Consider the following 23,821-nt stretch of genomic DNA (forward strand, 5'->3'; position numbering starts at 1 on the left):
CTGTTGGAAGCCTCATTCAGCTCCATACATTACTTTAAACACAGATGGTGCGTGTCACGAAAATCCAGGTCCTGCGGGTTTGGGATGTGTATTAAGGAATTATGAAGGGGGTTTCGTTGCTGCATCAGTGGATTATGTCCCTATCAGAACATCCTTCCTTGCCGAAGCTTTGGCCATGAGACTAGGTCTCTATTTAGCTATATCCTATAGCATCACCCACATACATATCCAAAGTGACTCGCCGACTTTGATCAGTTGCATTAAGGGAGAAGACAATGATAGTCCATGGGAGGCAGCTGGGATCATAGAGGATATTCGGTAAACTTTTCTCCTTTTTCGAAAACATATCCCTGCATTAAGGGAGAAGACAAGGATAGTCCATGGGAGGCAGCTGGGATCATAGAGGATATTCGGTCAACTTTTCTCCTTTTTCGAAAACATATCCCTCATCCACATATACAGAGAAGGAAACGCTACAACAGACACACTAGCATTTCTTTAACTCGACACATGAGCTGGCATGGTAGACCTCCAGATATCATCTGTAAAGATCTCTATTTCGACTGTATGGGTGTTTCAACGCCCGTTGAGTTTAAATAATATGCAAAATATTTGAGGAAAAAAAAAATGTATGGTTGGGCAGTGGTATAGTATACGAGCGTACTATATGATAGTTCGAAATCTCCAATGGTGTCTTCTCAACACCGCTTGCAGAAAATATTTCAGAAGGTTGGAGAACAGTGATGGAACTATATCATCATATTATGAGCTAAGAATTCTTTTTTTGTTGGTAACGTAATAATGATTTTTCTTCAGCATGGACAATGGATTTCTCGCGTTACATGCGATAAGGTGGATTAACAAAACACACAAGCTCGTGTTACGAAATCAGAATTTTATACTTGGTAACGGACTAAAACCCCCAATTAGGCAATTACAAAAGCTCGTTCGTCTCACTAGCCCATCCCAATCACACATGAAATCAACAAATTTTACACCCGTAAACAATGGAGTAGCACGTCCCCAATCAAATAGGAGTTCATTGATTTCCCCTACCGACTTATGCATCTCCCTTTGGCTAGACATGCTAAATGAGGAGGAAAGCCAGACACAGTAATTATAATTTCACCGAGGTGTCTTTTTAAGCACTTACGTTGTAACATCAACATTGAGGACTCTAATGTTTCTTTTGCTGCTCCAATAGCTCTCTGCCTTTCTTCCAAGGAAAGAAGAGGAGCTTCTGCATTCTCCAACTCTATTTTTAAGCCAATTCCGATAAGTTGCATCACAAGAATAAATTCTCAACTGAATATTGATTTTTTTTTTTCCAGATAATTTCCGATATAATGATATATATTGACTGATATATACAATATATCCGATATAAATTGTTGGCTTTGGTCGATACTGTTGATTTTGACTGATATATTGACAATATTTTCAATATTTCTGATATATCGATATATAAAACAAAATTTTAACTGGTCAACAAAAAAATAAATATCTTTGATATTTCCAATATATTTATTATATATTGATTTTCTAGTACATCAAAATATTCACCGAATTTGATATTTTGGGCCTTGACTCTAAGCAAAAATCACACTCATCATAACGTAATATTTCAGACATTCTATGACCCGAATATCGCTGGCAAACGTTTTACTTAAATCCCGGTCCGAAATATTACGATAAATGGACATAGCACTGATATATATATATATATATATCAATCGCTTCTTTGACCAGAAAAGTATCAAGAGTTTTGAGGCACATAAAAAACCAAACTTGAGTTTTGAGGCAAAACAAAAAGGCCCGTGAAATTCATTCATTCATTCAATCAAAAAGGTTAGTTTTTTCTTCTCAACATATTACCAGGATCATTAATTTATTACTTGTGGTGTAATTTGATTTGAGTAATTAGGGTTTGAATTCTAATAAAGATTCAATCTTTCATCAGTTTTTGCATAAATGTCTGGTAGAAATCGTATGGCTCGTCATGGTATGGAGCATGGTCGTCGTGGTTATCCACCTGAAACTCCATATGCACGTCCCATGCCTCGTCCACCACATCCAGCTATGTTAGAGGAAGAGCTTGAAATGCAGCATGTTGAAATGAGAAGGCTATTGGAAGATAATCGTAGGTTGGCTGAAGATCGTATGGTAATGCACAGGGAGCTAGGTGGTGCAAAAGAAGAACTTCATAGGATGAATATTGCAATTGCAGAAATTCGAGCTGAGAAGGATGCACATACTAGAGAGCTTCTTGAGAAAGGAATGAAGCTAGAAGCTGATTTACGTGCAGTTGAACCTCTAAGAAACGAGGCTATTCAGTTGCGTGGTGAGGTTCAGAAACTGAATACAGTGAAACAAGACTTGAGTGGACAAGTTCATAAACTTACACAAGAGTTAACCAAGACACAGGCTGATAATAAGCAAATGCATCGTATGAAAGCAGAGGTCGAGGGACTACACCAGGAGCTTCTTCGTGCTAGGTTGGGTTTTATGCTTGTTTTATTGCTTACTGATTATACTCTCGATACATATAGTTTATGTTAATATGTTGATTGGGCATCACTGATGTATATAGTTCTTGCAAATGCTAAAGATGTATTTTATTTGATAGGACTGCTTTTGAGTATGAGAAGAAGGCAAATGTTGAGTTGATGGAACAGAGGCAGGCTATGGAAAAGAACTTGGTTTCTATGGCTCGTGAAGTTGAAAAGCTACGTGCTGATCTAACAAGTTCTGATGGTAGACCATGGGGAGCAGGTAATTTCTGATCTTTACATGATTTTTTCTAACCAAATTCTTACTGTGTTAAAAGTCTTCACAATTCCCGGATCCAATTTTGATTAGTTTAAAATTAGTTTTTGCTGACTCAATTCAATTTACTATTTGAGTGATGTTTCAGCTGTGGATATTTGGTTTTCCTAGTTAGTATTAATAATTTATATAGTCGAACTTTTCTAATAGGATGTAGTTTTTTGGGACTAAGATATGTTATACTGATACTATTTCATCTTAGGTGCATAACTGTGCATGATGCTTTTTAAAATCAATTATTTTTCATATATATTCATCCCTTAAATCTTTTCAGTTAAGTTTGGTTGACCAACAAATGTCGAGATCAAATCCTCTTTCGCTGACGAGGGTCATCACTAGTATATTGGTTGCAAGTATCTTATACAGATTAATATTATCACGTTTTGTTTGATATCATATATATATATATATGGGGAGGGATAGAGCCACTCCATCGACTTACATATTGAATTAAGACCCATTTTTTGTGGATATGTTCTTCTCACAATGGATAACAAACCCACAAAATTTTATCCTATTTGGATATGTCTAACCTTGCAAAAACTAGTGTTCAATTTTGAATGTTTATCTAACGATCCAAAATTTTCTGATTTCATAATAACATTTGATTAGGTTAGACATATTTGAATGAGCCGAAATTTGGTGGGCATGGTATTCATGGTGGGGAGATCATATCTACAAAATATCAGGCCTTAATTTAACTGGTAGGATGAGATATGACTTTGTACGTTTTGGGAGTGGCTCTATCCCTCCCCTATATATATATTTCGATCCTTAATTTAGCATCCTTTAAGTTTTTTTTTTTTTCTTTCGACTGTTGGTTTAGCATTGTTGAAGGTTAAAATGGCTCCTAGATAGGTTGGGTTGAATTAAGAGCGGGTCGGTTAAGGCGTCCGTTTCTTGTAGACATAAATCCCTTGATTTCTGTGTTGGTTTCTCTTTAAATTGCTTTCCTTTTCCTAGTACTAATTTTTGTGATATTGTGATACTTGCCGATAGAAGTATTAAAAAACCATCTGTTGTTGCTGACAGTTTAATGTCCTTTTTTCTTTGGCCCACATTGAGTATCTTACGTTTTATTTTTATTATTATTATTATTATTTTCCTTCCAGATGCAATGAACAACGTTTCTCTGTAGGGATGGTGATTTCATAGCTTAGGAACATATTCATATGTAATATGTATTTCTTCCGCTTGAAGTTTAATTATTTTGAATTCTTTTTCTTGTTGTGTGCTGCTATAAGGTGGAGGATACAGTGGTATCAAACTTGGCAGTCCTGAAGGAGGCTTTCCGGCTTATGGGGATCCATACGGGCTTCACTCGGTATGTTTGTTTAAGAAGATCTATTTAGTTGCTTTTGAGTTTGTATTTCATGGATGTCAGAGTCTCAACGTTGAGGTTAGAACTTTGCAGTTGTCTTGTTCATATTACATAATTCTTTATGGATTTTGCAGGGTATTGCTGACAAGGGGCCCTTGTTTGGCATGGGTTCTGGTCCGTGGGCTGGACTTGAGAAGCCTCGCCTAGGCCGTCGTTGAGATCTGGATAAACTGGCATTTGATTGCGAAATCTAAACTTCTCTTCACAATGGTTGTTGCGATATTCAGATGATTGGAAATGCTGATTTCATCTCTGGAAGAGTACCTAATTGAGTAATATTTATTTTTCATGTTATTAGTCATAGTAAATAAACTTACAGAGGCTTGTGATGTGAGAATGTGTCCTCTGATTTACTTTCTCTGAACCATGAAATTGCATATGTTAATTTTGATAAACTTTACCGAAGCTGTCTAATTAGTGCTCTTATTATAGGTATGGTGAATGATATATAATTCCATTTTCTCTATTGTTGACATTCTCGCTGAATTAAATCAGGGCTATTGTAGTGGCATTATTTCTATAATTTATTTTACGCGCTAAATTGATATCATATGCTGTAATAGTTGTATTACAACTCATTCTGACAGAAATTTATGTGGGAGTTATGAGCTGCTATATACACTACTTGTATCTGTTTAGCTTTTACAGTAAATAACTTCTGTCCTTTGGCCATGTCAAATGGAGTTGTAGGAACTCCTAATCTTAGTCTCTTAAGAGACTGATAGTGACAGTTTACCTTTTCCAATGGTGGGTCTGCCACGCAATCTGCACCATCGTTGTTCTTTCACAAGTAGATGTCGCTTTTGTCTTAGGATCTGAAGGTGTCCAGGGTGGGCTACTGGCAAAGCCTTGGTCTGCTTTGAATAATGTGAGATCCAGGGAACATTGGAGAACACAATAAATTACATGTTATATACTTGTGAGGAAGAGTTAAGGGTTAGGGGGATGAAGTGATTACTATATATGTATATAACTATATATATAATCTTTTTCTTCTTCTTTATATTGGTGTTGTATTGATACGCCATACCAAGTAGCACAGAAGAATTCGTGCTGTGCGTTGTGCTATATAATTTGGTTACTAGCTTGTAACACACTAGTGTTCTTTCATTACTCTTTATTTGACTCTTATTTGAGTAAGCAATTTTGACCTGTGGATGAAGAGCTTTATGGAGACTATATTGCCGGGGTGTAGGGAGTTTTCAAAGATACTTTCAATCTGCTTTTAGCCAGTCTGATATATGAAAAGATGTGGTGCATCTCCCTGAAGGCAGATTTGTTGGCATGTATCTAGTTGTCTTAGATCAGTTATACTTGGACCTATCCTTTGGATTCATCATTTTGATGGTATTTGGGGTACATGTTTGCAAAAATGGCTTCTGAAGCTTTGAGTGAAAATGATTGCTACCAGTTGTGCCTTTTTCAGCAAGTTCCCTTTCACTTTATTCTAGGTGGATTAGATAGAAATATATGGTGCATATTTCTGGAGCAGAGTGAGTACGTATAGATTCTACTTGAATGTTTTAAACAGGTAACAAGGACCTCTTTTAGGGGCCGGATAGGGTATCAATTTGATCTTGTTTGTGGCACATCTAGACGGACTTCTGATGTTTTAGTGCAATTAGTGGTTCTTCAAGATATCAGTTGTGTACATTAGTCGTATACTCAAAATAGTTGGGTCTGCATTTTCGGGAAAAGTTGCTACTTGTTGCATCTCAAGAATGGTGCTTTAAATTTTGGAGCATTTGGTGCCATATGTGCAATATTTTACCTCTGGCTTGTTTCTAATGCTGATCTACTGATAGATAGGGTCACCATTCTATTAGTGACATTCTTTTCGAAGCGTCAGAGGTTACCCCTATATGGTTAAGGTTGATTGGGACTTAATTGGGGCTTTTTCTTCAATTTAGCGATGTTGGTTCTAATAAGTTTCAGACTGATCGTTATAGAACCTGACCAGCAGATGGAGAAGGATCCATGTTATCACCACTTTATGGATGGTAATGGGTGAGTTGATTTGATGGAAAGAGTTATGGGATGTGGATCAATTTGTGTTTGTATACTGGACTAAATCTGCATTAACGCATATTCCTTTTAGTAATTGCTCTTCTAGAACCGGATTTAATTGGTTCTTACTTGTACTTGTAGTTAGGGCTAGGAGTAGGTAATGTATTTTGTTACGTTGGGGAGTAGAGGACTATTTTGTCAGACATGATTTCTGCTACAGAAATTGTTGGGTTCTATTAGTTGGTTGGAGCCATGTTGGAGACTTATGTATGACAAATTTAATAGGTTTGTTCGTTTTAAAGTATGTTGGCGAGATTGTGAGATGGATCTTCAGATTCATAATGAAATCACTTGCTGAGAAGATCAAGATTGAAGGCTTTGTATGTTTGCTTCAGCCATGTTTCTTCCTATTTGCTTCCTATATATCTTTTACGAAGCTCTAATTATTTATTTTACTTGTCATTTTCCCTTATAAATCTTGTTAAGAGAGTGCAGCCACCTACGTAATAAACAGAGTGCTCCTGCTTGAACTAAGTGATCCTGAAATATCTGAAGAAGATGGTGCACATGCGGTGTTGCGATGGTTCGGCTACTTATAAGTGAACTTCATAGGCAGGTATTTAATTACTGTTAGATGGGTTTCTACATGCTTTAAACAAATTTTAAGGAGTTTTACATAATATGCTTGTTATAATAAGTGTGCTAAAGGTTTAACCCGTGTGTATTCTATCAAGTACAGCTGGAGTTATAAGCATTCCTATTCCCTCCTTTAGGATTAGAGATTTCTGTGATCCAATAGTGCTGCTCATGTTGGTGTTAGCATAATCTTATGTAGGTTTTGCTATATCTATTCATTTTTTTCTTTTCCATGTTTGAGATAAAATGACGAGAAAAATAGGATGAGGTTTTGCAAACAGGAGTTACAATTTAAGGAAGAATATGCGAAAGTGTTGAGAATGAATTAGACATTGCGGCAATATTGAAGATATCAGACTTTTATCACCAAAGCAAGACTTCTTGTCATTTGAAATTTGTATTGGAGTTCAGAAAGGACCTCACTTTACATACACTATTGGAGATCACTGTTAAGAATTGTCTCATCACCATAGCGTAGCATATGAAAGCGGTAGTATCCTCCAAGAAATGTGTGTGTTACTACCATATGACTTGCAGTATCATCATGCGAATTGATTGACATATCTTGATTGGAGTGCACCAAAAGCCATAAAGAGAAAGGAAAGTAAATGGGGTTTTTTCTTTTTGTTTGGGGACAGATAGAGACATCCAAGGACGGACGGCTAACACATTTTCTGTGGGATTAGATATGTTGTTTTTTAGAATATGGCCAAGTCCTTTTCTGTGTGTAATTAGGTTAGTTGTTCAAAATATGTTATAACACAGTATCAATTCTCAACTCTTACGGCTCAGAAAAAGAATATTCAGTATTCTGCCCTTATAGGAAGCTTGTGGTTTTGTGATCCTGGAAGAGCGTTGAACAAGGCTTTGAGATCGAAACTAGGTTCATGATATATGATTAAGTGTTGGGATGCAGAGATTCATAGTCAGCGGGCTGATTTTTCGTCTATTTCTGTGGTTCCATTTCATACAGCCTTTTAACTCAATGAGTGGAGAGATGTTTATATTGCTATAAAAACAACCACTTGACGTATTCGTTTGTTTGAAGGATATTAAAATCCATGGTACTTAAATTGATTTCTCCCAAATTTAGTGCATGCTTGGATTCCTAGGCAGGCCACACGATAGAATGAGAAAGTTGTTGGCTTTTATTGTTTCACATTCCATGGGATTAATTCTAACCTTAACGTCATCTACCGAAATGGCTGGACGGATCTCATGTATTTTGGCATTCGACCAGCTTATGTTGGGTCACCTTGCCTTCGCTCCATTCCTAGAAAGCATTGAAGGTCAGTTGGGTTTCACGGTTGGTAGGTCATGTAGTTATCTCCCAATACCAAAAGCAATATAGATCAATCAGGTTTGACGGGTTGTGAATGTTTGTGGTGCAACATAGATGCTTCCATCTACCTGTTATATTTAACTATTTAAGTGTTCTCGTGATGATTATTGGTAACAGCTTCTGTGGGTGTGTATCCTCTAGTATACTTTAGAAAGTGTAGTTGGATGTTTAGCTTTATGAAGCAGTGGCGTTGCTGATGCACATTACCGGCTTAGAGAGTCTTGGACTAAACCTTGAAAAATGAGGTAGCAGTCATTTATGAAGGAAGGAGGTCGACATACAATTGAAGTGGTTGGTTTTGCATTTATGTGGGTTTCTAGCGATGTTATGTGTGCGTGGGTGGAATGGGTTGACATACTTCTTGTTGTGAAGTTTAAGCTGTTGCATTCCTCTGCAAGGAACCTACGAGTCATATGGACTGGTAAAATTTAGAAGCACAATCAGAATAATCAAGGATGTTAGTGGGTGAAGTTCTGACCTGGTTTCTTGGGTTGGTATATTCAAGGGTTTCTTTCAGAATAATGGTTTTTGGACATGTAGCTTTCTTGTCTTGTGATAGGGTTGCAGTTGCTGTGATTCTGCAGTATTTGTGGTTGCAGTTATTTTTTTGGCGTTTGCATGTTTCTGTTTCCAGATTGCATCCTCTGATTGTTATTGAAAATTCTTGTTTTTAAATTGGATGTTTTGATCTTCGTTTTCTTAAACTAAAAATAAAATTTTTAGTATTATCATTATATTTAGAAAATTTTCAGTATTCAATGCTATTGCCTTCTATTCTAATGAAATTTATTTTGTTCTTTTGATTCTGCAGGTGGAATCTTTCCCCAGCAATCCAGTCACCCGCTTTATAAGCTGTTGCAAATGCCTCAGGTGCATCTTCTTTGTTGTGGTGAAACCATAGCAACCAATAAAAGTCTTAGTACTGCCTTGGTCATGTTGTTAAACGAGAAGCTAATTGATTTGGTAATGCTTCTTGAGGCTGGCAGATTTGGTACAAGTCATCAGGTAATACTGTAATAGTAGTCTAAACAAGATGAAACATCTGACTCCACGGCAAAAGAAGAAAGAAAAAGCGTCCTTGCATAATTCAGTCAGTTCTTATAGTTAATGATTTAGTATAGCTCTGACTAATAGTTAATTAATGACCGTACATTGACTAGAAAAAAGGAAAGTTGTGGCCGATTACCAGGATTGCCCACTTCTGTTGATATTTGGATCCACTTAGGTTTTGAAACTTGAAAGAAATTGGTTGTCCACCACATCAGCCGAAATTGATGTCTATGTGAATTAAATGATGTGATGATGTGTAGGACTGACCCAGTGCGTAGGTTCTAGTATCTGTGTTCTTCAAAATAGTTAACGCATTGTTTGGTATATGTTATTCACAGAGATTAATGCTCTGTTTGGTTTGTTATGTTCACAGAGTTCTGTTTATGCCCCAGTTGGCCTGGAAACTCTGTAATCTGCTGTTCTGAATTGAACCTGCAGCAACTCCTTTTGGTTCTTTTCTGGCCATCCATATGTTATTGTTTTTTTTTTTTTTTTTTTTTTTTATATTATAGGTTTTGTATTTTATTAGAATATATTGATCATGAGTACCGGTCTTGGGGACCTAACCTTTGTGTCTCTTTTTTAAATGTTTGGGAAGATATTTTTATTATATTATATTTTTCTTTTAAAGAAAAGATAAAGGGAATGGTTAATATGAACTCCACCTTAGGGCATCTCCAAACTTATTCGTATAAAGTGGAAATTTTACACCCCAAATATAAAAAACTCTCCAATGGGAGTGCTATACAAGGTAATAGTGTATTATAATAGAGGGGTAAATTCTCTCTTGCTATTAGTTAAATAAAAGCCAGGCGAACAGAGCGGACGAGATGCAAATCCAACGGACGCCATGACGACCCAGAATTCAAAAGTAATTTTTAATCTTATCCGTCCTATTTAAATTAAAAGAGTCGAAGTTTAAAATCAATTTTTTTACACTCTTCCAACAGTATAGAGTGTGGATATTTATAAATAATATATAATTAGAGGTGTAAAATTCTAATATGGTTTTGGAGCTTAGGTTGTAATTTTACAACCCCCATTGGAGATGCCCTAACTTATTCCAAACTTATTCCACTCCTAAAAGTAGACTCACAATACGTATTGAGGGCTAAACCTTGGACTGGCCCATCAAATGAAATACCATTAGCAGAGTCATAAGCAAACACATCTACGTGATTGTAAGTAAATATTAAATCATCGACATTAACAGTTCCAACAGAGCAATGAGATGCAGGCCATGACGACCCAGAATGCAAACAATCTTATCCCCGTTAGCAACAAGAGTTGTAGAAATGGGTTCACAACTCTTAACAGTGAGTTAAGGAGGGTCGGCAAAAAGGGAGAATAGGTTAGATTCAGGATATGGTGTTGGACTTAATTTATTATCTCCAAAATACGTAGATTTTTCCGTGTGTAGCAACTAGTGCAGGAGTAGACCTCTTGGCAAGCAACTGAGTGGCTCCTTTTGCCATTCAAAACAGTCAAAAATTGGTATTAGTATCAAAAGAGAAGACATCAGCAGAACCTTGAGCAAGAATCCCTCTCAAATTTCCACGAATATAACCACCCATCATAAAGATCTTGGACCCTAGAGCAACAGAACCACTATGCAAAGCGATTACAGGGTAAGTAACTATGCAAACCGGAGCTAAAAAAGATTCACTACTGGAACGGCTTATATTCTTCCTAGGATCGACTTTGTACCAATGAACACCATCTTTCACAGAATAACTGTTAACAATTTCTTCTTCCCATGATTATCATACTCTATCTTTGATTGATAAGATGATAGGGTGGTATTTCAGTTTTCCATTTTCCTACAGTTAACAATTTAGAAGAACCCAAAAAACCTATACCACAGATGATAGATGTTTGAGGTGCGGATTTGAAGACTTAAAAAACCAGTACATAGCATGGTTCACATGTATATTATGATGCAGCTAAAGTTACAAACGAACAAACAAATGTCTGTTTTTCTTCAAGTTTATGTACAATACAAAGCATTAAGAAAATATCACTTGCATTCAAAATAAATCCCGCAAAAGTGTTGAGAATGAATTAGACGTTGCCTGAAGATGATAGACTTGTTATCACCAAAGCCAAGACTTCTTGTCATTCAAAAATTGTATGGGAGTCCAGAAAAAGAACTCACCTTACATACACTTTCAGTTTCATCACCAAATAACAAACAAAGATCCATTTCCTAGATTCAGAACACTAAACGTCCACAAAAAATTTGATCACGAGGCAACAGACTTGTGGAAACAATATCTAAACCTTGGACTGGCCTTTCAAACCAATTGCCAGTGGCACAAATAATGCACAATCATAAGCAAAACACATCTCCTTGATTGTAAGTAAATATTAAATTGTTGACATTAACCTGCTCCAACAGACCATTGATATGGTTCGCAAAAAGGAAATGAGATTTGAGTCCATGATCCATTTATTACGTCAAACAATCTTATCCCCGTCAGCCACAAGAACTGTAGAAATGCTTTCAGAATTCTTAACAGAGAGCTCAGGAGGGTCGGGATGAGGGGAGGATAGCTTATATTCAGGATCATAAATTTCAGCCAATGGTTTTGGAGGTGCTGGAATACATTCACCATTTCCTTAGATGTAGATTTTGTTGTAGCAACTAGTGCAGAATTATACCTCTTGGTAAGCAAGAGTGGGCTCCCTTTTGCCTATTCAAAACTATCAACATTGGTATTAGAGCATTCCCAATGCAGGTGGAATTGAAGAGAATGTGAAAATTTTCACCTCTTTTTTGTTCAAATGTAGTGCCCAATGTATAGGTGAAAAAGAGGGTGACTATATTCCCAAGTCATTACGTGGATAAAACCTTCAACCGAGATAGTGGTTGATTCGTGAACTTTGGACGGGATATTGGATTTCGTGTCGTGTGTTTTTTTTTAAAAAAAAAATCGGTTTTTTTTTCCGGATGGAATGTTTCATTCCGTCTCGCGTGTTTTCATTCCGTCTCGCGTGTTTTTTCGACTTTTTTTGGTTTTTTTTTTAACTTCAGACAAAATACCATACGGGATGTTACATTCCGTCTCAATCAAAATGTCTCCAGATGGAATCCAACATCCTGTCTGATATTATTTTTTACCTTTGCATTCGACAGTTTCACCTTATTTTTCGCCAAAATGGTAAAAAAGAGGGAAAATACTGCCTACGTGGAGGTGAAAAGAGGGGAATTATAGTCGACTACATTGGAAATGCTCTTAGTATCAAAAGAGAATATATCAACATAGGTCTAGAGTTCGAACCGCCTACATATTATTGATCTCTTTAAAAACAGGTTTATCCACACATTTTTTTTTTTTTCCCTAAGTGTTTTCTAGCTTAGTTAGTAAAATCTTTGGGGTGATAATACTAGAAGTTTGGAACACACTATTGAGTTACTTATCTCTTTAAAAATAGGCTTGCCCGAAAGTGCCAACTAGCAAAGTCCATAAAACTTTTGGGTGATGATAAGGAAGTTTGGGTAACCTTGAGAAATAGTCGTCCTCAAATCTCTAGGAATACAATCACCCATCATAAAGATCTTATTTATGACGAAGATAAATTTCTATATAAACCATTTATGACGATATATGGACCACTTATTTATTATTAGCCCAAACCCGAGCCGAGCGGACCCATGCCACAGCCATACAAAGTATCAGCAAAATTGGAGACATATCGACACGACATTCACCGATATTTTGCATTCAAAATAAATCCCGCGACATTTATTAAACCCTACAAAAAAAAAAAAAAAAAAACTAGGGTTAGGGTTTAAGAAAGCCAGTTCTCTCAAAAAAATGGAATTAGTCTCAACACAACCCCAATCCCAACCCCAATCAACTATACTAATCGGTGAAAACTACCAGACCATGTTAAAAGAATCAATTGATCAATTTCTCAACGAAATTAGCCGTGGCATTTCTGATTTTTCAGGTTTTGTTTCGATTTTCTTTCGTTTATTACATGCTAGAGTTAATCCACCACTTGAAACTATCTGGTTTTACTCTGCAGTTAGTTTTAAAACTAGTGTTGATCAGAATGATGATGTTTTGACTAGGGTTTTGAAAGTTAAAGACTTGTTTCAGTTACTTACTACTTGTTCTGTTTCTTGTAATGGTTTGAAATCTGTTGCTGTGATTTCTCCTGTGTTTTATGAGTTGTGGAAAGTGGGGCTGTTTCAGTTGTTGGGGAAGAAAGCTTTGAGGGAGATTGAGTGTTTGGTTGAAGGGGTTGTTAGTTATGTTAGTATTTGTGGGTGTGAGGATTTTGGTGGAAATGATAAGGATGAGAATGTAGAGGATTTAGTTACTTGTTTTGGGGATTTGGTTCGTGTTTGGACTAGTGATAAGGCCAAGGGGAATGTTGATGTTGGTGAGAGTTTGAAGGTGTTTTTTCCGCTTGTTAGTGAGGGAATTATAGATGGGTTGAAAGGTGAGGTCGGGGTTGGTTACCTTGCTGGTGTTGTTATTGTTCAAGCTTTTTTGTTGAGGTTGTGTTTGAAACTAAATGCTGGAGTTGGATTGTCAAAGACAGTGTTGCAGAAGGAGTTGACGAGTTGGGCGGTTTGTTCGATAACTGCATTCAAGAACTGTTGCTTTTTTGGTGAGTATATACTTTTGTTTTTCTTGAGTTATGCAATAGGAACTGTTGTAGTAATTACCCTATATCTTCTATTAAACCGCAATGACAATGTGGAAGCATCTAGGACCAGCCACCACCAAGGAAGCAATAGGAAAGGATTGGAAAGAGAGTACTAAGTAGTAAGGTAATACAGTTTAAGAGGAGAGAGTGGAAAGAGACGTAGAGTGTGAAACCACAAGACCTAGTGTTGGTAATTATGGGGTGTGGTGGGCATTGAAGCCTTTAGCTCTACTTGTGATTTGAAATTATGTGGTATTCTGGACTCGGGGATAATTATGTGACCATATAGCTTTAAGCGTTTGGGTTTTATTTTTCCAGCATAGAGAAACAGTTCCATATTTTAGTTGTAATTTTAAATAATTGGAATGATTAATTTCAGTTCGCCTACGTTACAATCCATGTCATAAGCTACTTTATATATCATATGATTAAATAGCGCCATGCATCGATTGATTCGGGGAAAGGTGGAAAGACAGCGCAGGTAATGTCAGACTGCTTGGGAAAACATGTTACAAGTAGATATGTATTCTGTATCGTAAAATACTACAAAGTATCTTGACTCTTGTCTAAATTTTTCTTGCAAGTCCTTTTCCGTGTGTTTGTTCTTATGTAAAATATATTGTTCGGATTTTTTTTACCAGTAATACTGTGAATTATTTTCTTCTTAAAATAGACGTTTACGTACTTACTACTTCATATCTTGCTTTTGATTGCAGAGATTCTTCTGAAGCTGCTACTGGAATCAACTTTGCCAGTCACCTCTCTACTGGTTAGTTTTGTTGTTGTCGGTGTTATATCGTGGCATGTATAAATCTACTTTCTAGATAAGCACTGGGGATACTGCGTCGAAAGCACTTGCATATCTACTCGTAGTTAGGTTGTCTTAGTCCTGTATAGATGCCTGGTTACCTCTCTTTTGGGCTATTTGTACTCCTTGCCATGATGCTATTACCATCATCAATGAGTTATACTGAGTATGATACTCTGAGAATTTTACTTGTTGTCTTTTGCTTTCTTAGTTCAATGTTAACATTCTTTCTGTGGAAATGCGCTGTTCAGAAAGTTTTTGTCGACTTCATTGGGATGAGTGCCTTTGCTTTTTGTAATTTGTCTGGTATTGTTAAATATTCAATGTCCCACATGTAAATTGTCTTTGATGCCAGGATTCTGGAGACGAGGCTATTTTACGGAAGGTTCTTTGTGATGCTGTCATACTAGTTGACTATTCCTTCCTTAATAATGAGACAGAGACAATACTAACTTCTCACTTGATGATCCGGCTTGCCATAACAAGGTTGATTGTAGCTCATGAAGCCATACAGGATGCGAGGTAAGAAGGGTACTACTTTAGTCATGCATCAATAAGTTGCTACATGGACTTCTAATTTGCTCATTTCCTACTATTTTACTGGTTGCAGGAAAAGTGGGGATCAGACCAAAGCAATCTCTTACATAAATGCTTTTTCTAGATCACGTTTACCATCAACAATGGTTAAGTGGGTAACTACTCAGATTGGCATGGATAAAAAGCAAGTAAACCCAATGCCAGTACTCCTCAAGCCCTTCTTAGTAAGTACTCATACTCTCTTCTGTTATTTTTTGTGAAGATTGTGGTAGAATTATATTTTGAGTTTAGGAAATCTTCAAATCAGTTTTCTTGCTAACTGCTAGATATATGCTAATTTATTCTACAGAGTGGTTACTGAATTTTGAGCAGCGGGGAGCAAAGATATTCAATAACAATGCCTTAAGACTTCGTGCTAAGTCAGTATTTGATGAGTCTAAAGCGGACTTTGAACAACGGTTACTACAGCCATACAGCAAGGTGGAAGATGATCTTCTTTTCTACATTGACAATAAGCGAGAAGAGAAGGAAGAGAAAAAGGATGACCAGGAGATGCTTGAGTCTATCAATGATGCATTTACAACAGCTGCACATATGATGAAGTTCACAGCTAATGATGAGAGAAGAAAACGCAAAGAAAACAGAAAGAGTGGAGACAAGTCTCGATTGAAGTTTCTCAAGTACAATCTTCATGAGCACTCAGTGAAGAAGAAGTTCTTACCTTCTGATGCCCATAGTAGTGAGAGTGAGGAAGAAAATACTAACGTAGATGAAGAAATGGAAGAACTAGATGGATGAACTGAATTGAGTTGGACGTAAGCTTTTGTTTGTTTTGCGGTGGAAGGAGGGGACGCCCATGTTGCCCGCTGTAATTCCAGTATATATAACTGATCAAAATATGCTGCGTAATACAGTAGTTGGATTTTGGCTAGAGAAAAAACAGGGCTTTTGTATGTTTGACACTGAATAAGCCCAAAGGATGTAATTTCAAATCAGTTTGAATATCTATCAACTGCCCTGTTAACAACGGGTCTTGGTCAGGGCTTATTTCTGTAGCAAATCTTTGTTGTCATTAATCATTATATACTGGGGTGCATGTGTATCTCTATGTATTATTATTATTGAGGGAGACAATACATCCTGATCGAAAACAAAAAAGAGGGAGACAATACATCAACACGACGATCTTGATATGTACATCATTTTAAAGCAAATTGATAAAAAAAAATTAGACGTCTAGTCAATTTCAGAAGGTGTCTTTAATTCAGGTGATGGCCCTTGAATGTTATGTGGTAGTGTAAAAGGGTACTATTGCCCCTTGGTACAGTTCATGCTCTGTTTAAAAAGGTAAGCAAGGCCCAAGTGGGAAAAGTCAATGTCCATTGTCCAGTTGGTAAGTTTTGTCATATGTACTTACTGGAGTAAGGATAAGCCCATGATTTTTCTCTCTTTCACAGTAGTAGCAGATTGTACTCCCAATTGCACATTTACAAAATACGGAGAGGTAACCTAATGGTGCATATGCTCTGCACAGAGAGACGTATTTTTTTGTCTTCATACTCGCACAAAACAATTTGTTGTCACTTTAGTGGTCCTGTTTTTTTTGGGTAAAAATTGTCGTTGATTATTGCTGTCTTAGAGCATTCCTAGGTGGCGGTAATATATTATTTAAATTTGAAGATTTTTTTTTAAAAATCTAGTCGCAAATTTCGACCAGCAAATTCCATTAACAAAAAATAGCCCTACTGTCGCGCGATAATTGGAGTGTCACATGTACAATTCCAAAACAATCCACGCGACATTAGGAGTGGCGTGCAACTATTCCCAAAGAAAAAAAAAACTCCCATGCAACAGTACTACTGGCGCGTGGTGCTGGTTAAAGTCAAAAAAAAAAAATTAGGACGACATTTGCAATATCACTCCGCATCCGCATTCGTATCCAAATTACTAAATTTGCGAACAAGAATGCAAACAAACATGTGATGTGACCGAATTTGAGGCTACCTAGAGACGAAATTTTCTTCAAATTTGAAAAATTTGACACTTATACTACCACCTAGAGATATTACTAGAGGCATTATTAACTTTTGGATTTTTTTTTTAATTGTCCCTCTAAAACTGTTATTTGTGCATGTCCTAATTCGTTTAACTGAAATTTTCAGTTGCCAAAAACTAGAAGTTTGCTTGAGATTTGGACACATACCAAAATTTGTTGTCTTGAAAATAGGCAGATAGCCACCTACCAACCAAGATTGGGGTGCAATTAATTTGCCGAGGGTGGTAGTGTCTCTCACGAGTCAGGTCAGTTATCAGTGTACGTGAATGTACGCTATTAACCCACTTTATTACACTTAATTACTAAAAAGAGTCTGCAACCAGTACTTGGAATCAAACCTGTTGAGAGAATCTAATGTTAGATTCGTAAATAACACTGAAAACAAAGCCCACTTAACACTAGACACTCTGCCAATTGACATTGTTTTTTTTTGGACAGCAAACCAATCTGCAAAGAAAGAAGATGAGGTGGTGTCTGTTTTCTGTATAGATGAGTTATGCATGACAACAATGATAACAAACAAACAAACAACACACACAGTTTAGTTTCTTGTTTCTAGTAGACCAACAAACAAACAACTTCTTAACATTTCAAAATTTCTCATTTTGAGCTTTGAGCTCTGGGGCAATGGTTTATTAACAAGTTTAATATATAAAAAAATAATAAAGAATGTATCTTTACTTTGTATAATCGAAAGTTTGGGGTCATTTCAATGATTTGATTGTGTTTTTTGGCAAATACCCAGTAAAGATTCTACAAAAACTTCTTAACATTTCAAAATTTCTCATTTTGAGCTTTGAGCTCTGGGGCAATGGTTTATTAACAAGTTAAATATATAAAAAAACAATAAAGAATGTATCTTTACTTTGTATAACCGAAAGTTTGTGGTCATTTCAATGATTTGATTGTGTTTTTTGGCAAATACCCAGTAAAGATTCTACAAAAGCTGCTTAAAACAGTAAGATCTGTGTCGTTATCTTTGGGTGTTGAAATTTTACTGTTTTAGCTAAGATTTTTTTATATTTGCTTTTCTGTAAAACAGGAATAGAATGTTTCTGTTTCAGTTTTCTTTTGGGTTTGAAGCTAAAGAGATTTGGTTATAATAAATGTAAGGGTCTAAAAAGGGGGAAAAAAGTGTTTATCAAGTATTGAGTGTAGGGGTTTGTTTGCCTTTTCTTGTACATTTCTTTTTGTGATCAGGTTAAAAAAGTGTCTTGTCAGTCATTATAAAGTTTTAGCTGACAAAGTATAAGGCTTTGGGTTTTCTGCATTTTCTATTTTATCTAGGGTCTTAAATACCTTCTCATCTTGTTTAAGGCTTTCTGGGGTTTAAAGAGAGTTTCTGTAATAATGGCTGTGGTGGAGATTTAGGAGTGGAGTGAGATAGTATTTTGAGATGAGTATACAACAACAGAAGAGAGGGAAGGCAGAGAAGGGGTCGGATGTCACGGCAGAGAAGGTGGTTGTTGCTGTTAAGGCCTCTATGAAGGAGATTCCGAGAACTGCTTTGGTTTGGGCTTTGACTCATGTTGTTCAACCTGGGGATTGTATTACACTGCTTGTGGTGGTTCCAGCTATCAGTTCAGGTAATTTTTTTTTTTTTATGCAATAGTTTTGGTTCTTTTGTGACTTGGGTGTTTTTGGCGATGGACATGAAGTTTTTGATTAGTTTCTAGGTTCTGTCTAAGTCCTTGACAGTGGCTGTTACAAGGGGAAGGTGCTTGTTTAGCAACTACATGGCTAGACCAGATTAGTTTCTGTTTTGGTCATTTTGTTGAAGCATAGTGTATCCAATCAGTTTTAGTTCTGTTATTAATATTTCAACTTGGAAACTGCTGGAGCCTGGTTCTTGGTGCGTTAGAATCCCTGACATGGTCTAAGTTATCCTATTACCAGTGTTTGGTTTGCCAGAAGTTGCAGGAAAAGGAAACCTTTTTGTGTTTCTGTAATTTGTTCCAAGAATTTATTTAATGCAAGTCCACTTTGTTTGCTCTTGTAGAAGAAAACAATTTTCTAGTAAAATCTTGCAAACCATTTTTCTCATTTTTGGTAAGGTAAGCCGATGATGGATGAGAGCTTGTTCTTTGTACAGGTAGGAAATTATGGGGTTTCCCCATATTTGCTGGAGACTGCGCCAGTGGCCACAGGAGATCTCAGTTGGGAACCAATTCAGACCAAAAGATTGATATTACAGATTCTTGCTCTCAAATGATGCTCCAGCTTCATGATGTTTATGACCCAAACAAGGTTAGGGGTTTAGTAACTTTGTATACGTATATGTGCAGATGTGCTTAGTTAGCTACTAATTCTTTTTCTAATGGTACTGTTCATCAGATAAATATCAAGATCAAGATTGTTTCTGGAACACCATGTGGAGCAGTTTCTGTGGAAGCTAAGCGTGCTCAAGCTAACTGGGTTGTGTTGGACAAGTAAGAGAAATATATCCAAAAGCATATTTTCAACTTAAATGCATGCAATTTTGGTTCTGAGAATTCAAACTTGGTAGTTCTTACTGAAGCTTTAGTTTTATGTTGTATACTTCCCCTAATCCCATTTCTTTATACATTTCTCCGTACAGACAGCTTAAACACGAAGAGAAACGATGTATGGAAGAGCTGCAGTGTAACATTGTAGTTATGAAACGATCCCAGCCAAAAGTTCTTCGCTTGAATTTAGTTGGATCACCTAAGGGGGTGCCTGAAGAGACTTCTGTATTGCCTTCTGAGTTAGAAGAACCATCAGAAAAGTATCCGAAAGACAATAGTGATCCAATGAATTCACTTCGTGGCCCAGTTGTTACTCCAAATAGTAGTCCTGAACTGGGGACACCATTTACTGCAACTGAAGCTGGAACTTCATCAGTATCAAGCTCAGACCCAGGAACTTCACCATTTTTCATCCCAGAAATAAGTAGAGACGTAAAAAAAGAAGATTCATTAGCTTCAAAAGAAAGCAGGAATCTGGATGATAGTTGCTCAGACACGGATAGTGAAGATCTAAGTCCACCATCAACTGGTCTAAGTTTTCAACCATGGATGGCCGAAATTCTTAGTTCAAGCCACTCATCGTTAAAAACTTCTGATGAAAGCTCGCAAAGGCTCAAGAACATTCATTCTTCCACAGCCAAAGCTTTGGTGGAGAAATTCTCAAAACTTGACCGTGAAGGACTTGGAAGACTCAACTATAGGCAGGATGTTGAGTTTGGTGGTAATGTCAGAGAAGCAGTGTCATTATCCAGAAGTGCACCTCCTGGACCGCCCCCATTGTGTTCAATATGTCAGCACAAGGCTCCTGTATTTGGGAAACCTCCAAGGTGGTTCAGTTATGCTGAGCTTGAACTTGCTACTGGTGGATTTTCACAGGCAAATTTCTTGGCTGAAGGTGGGTTTGGATCTGTCCACAGGGGTGTCTTACCAGATGGCCAGGCAGTAGCTGTCAAGCAACATAAATTGGCTAGTTCCCAGGGTGATCATGAGTTTTGCTCGGAAGTTGAGGTTTTAAGCTGTGCACAACACCGAAACGTTGTGATGCTGATTGGGTTCTGTGTTGAGGACAGAAGAAGATTGTTGGTCTATGAATATATTTGCAATGGATCACTGGATTCTCATTTATATGGTAAGACTTTTGAAGTCCATTTTAGCAACTGTGTTTTATGATTATGCCTAAAGTGGTTTAGCTTATGAAAAATTTGACATGCAAATGTTAATCAAGAAAGCTAATATGTGATGAAATAATTATTTGTCCAACTAGTTCATGAATGAAGCCTCCTACATTGTTATAGAAAGAAATATGACAGTATAGAGGTACTAGAGAATTATTTTGGACCTAAAGCTTTTTCCTTATCCTTCAATTTCAAAATTGTGGCAGCATTTTGCATATGCTGATTAAAATTTGTAGATTTTTTTGTCAGTGGGGAAAAGTCACCTCTGTTATATGAATACCACTCTTTCTTAGTTCTGGTTCAGTGTATTGCTTGAATTGGTCCATAACAAAAAAGGTTTTATGCAGGGCGTAATCGGCAAAGATTGGAATGGGCTGCACGACAAAAAATTGCAGTTGGAGCTGCTAGAGGGTTGCGATACCTTCATGAGGAATGTAGAGTAGGATGCATCGTCCACCGTGATATGCGTCCAAACAATATCCTCATTACCCATGATTTTGAGCCACTGGTATGGAATTCATTCATTTATATAGACTTAGTAGGAGTTCACAGTTGTATCTAATTTCCTTCTGTTTTTTGCTCTATTTGAGACCAAAATCTTAAAATAAAAAATTTATATGTTGTCATAGTTTTCAGCCTTTTTACATATCTAACAATTGGTGTTGGGTTATAATTTCTTTAATGCTTGTGGATAAGCAACCATTTATCTAGCACATCCAATAAATTGCTGTAGATAATGCTCTGGTTTTTTGGATACCCATTAATCTTTTGCGACTAGTTGATGAAAATAGGGACTTTGCACGAAGGGGTGGTCCCAGTTTAAAAGGGTTGCTTATTACCATTATTAAGAAAATTTATCGAAGCCAAGGCAGGAGAAAATAGTTATCATCATTTTACTGGTCAATTCTTCCATGTGTTTGCATCAATGTTCAAAGTCTCACTTATGTATCTACATGTATGAAAGGTGTCCAGTGTTCTACGGGTCAAGCCTTGGGAAGTTGGGCCCAAGGTCTTGGGTTCGATTCCCACCTTCTCTTGGGGTAAGGGGATTTATGGGGATAGGGAATAAAATTCAAATTATATAAGAAGAAATGTATGAATTCATTTTTCTTCTTTTTCTTAAAGAATTGTAATTTTATAATATTGAAATCGAATTGGATCTCATACGGCATTCCCATTTTCACAGGTTGGAGACTTTGGCCTGGCTCGATGGCAGCCTGATGGAGAAATGGGGGTGGAGACGAGAGTCATTGGAACATTCGGGTGAGCTAGATTGTTTTTCATTTCGAAATTATGTTGTAGTGTATTACTTTGGCTCTTCAGTAAGCGTTGAAAAACTGATTAATCTCTTCTGCCTTTACCTAGGTACTTGGCGCCAGAATACGCTCAAAGTGGTCAAATCACAGAAAAAGCTGATGTCTATTCCTTTGGGGTGGTACTGGTGGAACTCGTTACAGGACGGAAAGCTGTGGATATTAGCAGGCCCAAGGGTCAGCAGTGTCTTACTGAATGGGTATATATATTCTATTAAGTGAATGAACGTTGAACACACATGGTTTCTAGTTTATATTGTCCTTAGAGTTCCGTCTCCGTCATCGTAAGTTCTAATATACAATATTGTTCGACGCTTGAGCAGGCACGCCCACTTCTAGAAGAATATGCCGTTGATGAATTGGTAGACCCATCCCTAGAGGACTACTCAGAACAGGAAGTTCATTGCATGCTTCATGCTGCATCCTTGTGCATTAGGCGAGACCCCCATTCAAGGCCTCGTATGTCCCAGGTAGGAAATGTTGATTCTTCTTTCAAGATATGTACGCTTGAATTAGAAAATATAGAGGATAGCATTTGTAGATTGTATGATTTATCTATTTATTTATTTTTTACGCTGTGACTATTTCTGATTCTTGGTCTTATTTTATGCTATCCTCTAAAGGTTCTACGGATATTGGAGGGTGACATGTTCATGGACAACAACTACACGTCAACACCTGGGTACGACTGTGGTAGCAGAAGTGGGAGGTTGTGGATGGAGCAGCAACAGCAACAACAACAACAACAGCAGCAACAACAGCAACAGCATTATAGTGGAACGATATCAAATGAAATTACAGAGGTTCCAAGTGGGAAGCTGTCTTACGAGGCACTAAGAACAGCTTACCGTGAAAAAGAGAAAGCAAGGAAGATCTCAAGTGCTGATCATATGTAACCTATATACGTTGTCCTACATAGTATATCTTTGTTTCTTTTCCACATTCCACGCCTTCTAGGATTTTTCGTTTGTATAGAATTGAAATTTGTTAGGCTTTAGCTTGTTTGGAGGGTGAAGGGAACTGTTAACTGATGTTGGCCTTACAGAAAACTGAAGGTAATGAATTCTGTAATTCTTCAATAACCCCAACAAGCTCTCTGCTTATATTTCCAAATCAAACTATCGAAATAGATTGGTATATGGACTGAATAGAGTATTAGCTATCCCAGTTTTTGTTTCTATTCAACGTTTATAGAATCTACTTCCACAGTATAGAAAAGTAGACGATGATCACCTGTGCTAGTGGTAGAAAGCAATGAGGCGGCCACAAAAGTAAATTTTTTTATAACTGTATGTCACCGCGCTAATATAGTGTGATCGTACTACAAAAAGACCATTTTTTATAACTGTATGCCAACTGAAATTGGTGATCTTACTATATTAGAAAAAACCAAATTCTAGAGTGTCTGGGCTCTCCATCAAGCAAGGGGTGAGGGTGATAGCATTGCAGATTCTCTAATCAAAGGTGTAGAGTACCAGCACCCAGAGCAAGTCCAATGGGGGCTATATGGGCTGCTAAAGGCAAATATAGCACTCAAACCAC

General features: G+C 37.0%; 3 protein-coding genes across 5 annotated transcripts; all 3 read left to right on the forward strand.

Annotated features, from left to right (window-relative positions):
- The first annotated feature begins 1,737 nt into the window (after nt 1-1,737).
- LOC147507007 (DNA double-strand break repair protein) lies at nt 1,738-9,897 on the forward strand. 3 transcript variants are annotated; one of them, XR_015217514.1, is made up of 7 exons: nt 1,738-1,848; nt 1,961-2,495; nt 2,627-2,772; nt 4,071-4,150; nt 4,282-4,479; nt 9,004-9,197; nt 9,616-9,897. XR_015217514.1 is itself a non-coding variant. In XM_086599735.1 (5 exons), the coding sequence occupies exons 2-5, from the start codon at nt 1,972-1,974 to the stop codon at nt 4,363-4,365; spliced, it is 834 nt and encodes a 277-aa protein (XP_086455861.1). In that variant the 5' UTR covers nt 1,738-1,848; nt 1,961-1,971; the 3' UTR covers nt 4,366-4,673. The 3 variants fall into 3 exon arrangements, 1 of the variants encoding a protein (XP_086455861.1); XR_015217513.1 differs by having other exon boundaries at nt 9,004-9,897; XM_086599735.1 differs by lacking the exons at nt 9,004-9,197; nt 9,616-9,897 and having other exon boundaries at nt 4,282-4,673.
- A 3,094-nt stretch (nt 9,898-12,991) lies between these two features.
- Nucleotides 12,992-16,345, forward strand: LOC147507008 (uncharacterized). Its single transcript, XM_086599737.1, is given in 6 exon segments — nt 12,992-13,865; nt 14,621-14,673; nt 15,068-15,234; nt 15,323-15,432; nt 15,435-15,473; nt 15,599-16,345. Coding segments are annotated over 6 exon segments (1,623 nt in total). The 5' UTR covers nt 12,992-13,060; the 3' UTR covers nt 16,048-16,345.
- Nucleotides 16,346-17,752: 1,407 nt separating this feature from the next.
- On the forward strand, nt 17,753-23,418 carry LOC147507009 (kinase with adenine nucleotide alpha hydrolases-like domain-containing protein). Its single transcript, XM_086599736.1, has 9 exons — nt 17,753-18,891; nt 19,398-19,552; nt 19,640-19,734; nt 19,884-20,920; nt 21,314-21,474; nt 22,153-22,229; nt 22,332-22,479; nt 22,603-22,749; nt 22,903-23,418. The coding sequence occupies exons 1-9, from the start codon at nt 18,702-18,704 to the stop codon at nt 23,173-23,175; spliced, it is 2,283 nt and encodes a 760-aa protein (XP_086455862.1). The 5' UTR covers nt 17,753-18,701; the 3' UTR covers nt 23,176-23,418.
- The last annotated feature ends 403 nt before the right edge of the window (nt 23,419-23,821 follow it).

This window comes from Coptis chinensis, chromosome 3 (genome assembly GCF_015680905.1).
Source record: "Coptis chinensis isolate HL-2020 chromosome 3, ASM1568090v1, whole genome shotgun sequence".
NCBI classification, from domain to species: domain Eukaryota; kingdom Viridiplantae; phylum Streptophyta; class Magnoliopsida; order Ranunculales; family Ranunculaceae; genus Coptis; species Coptis chinensis.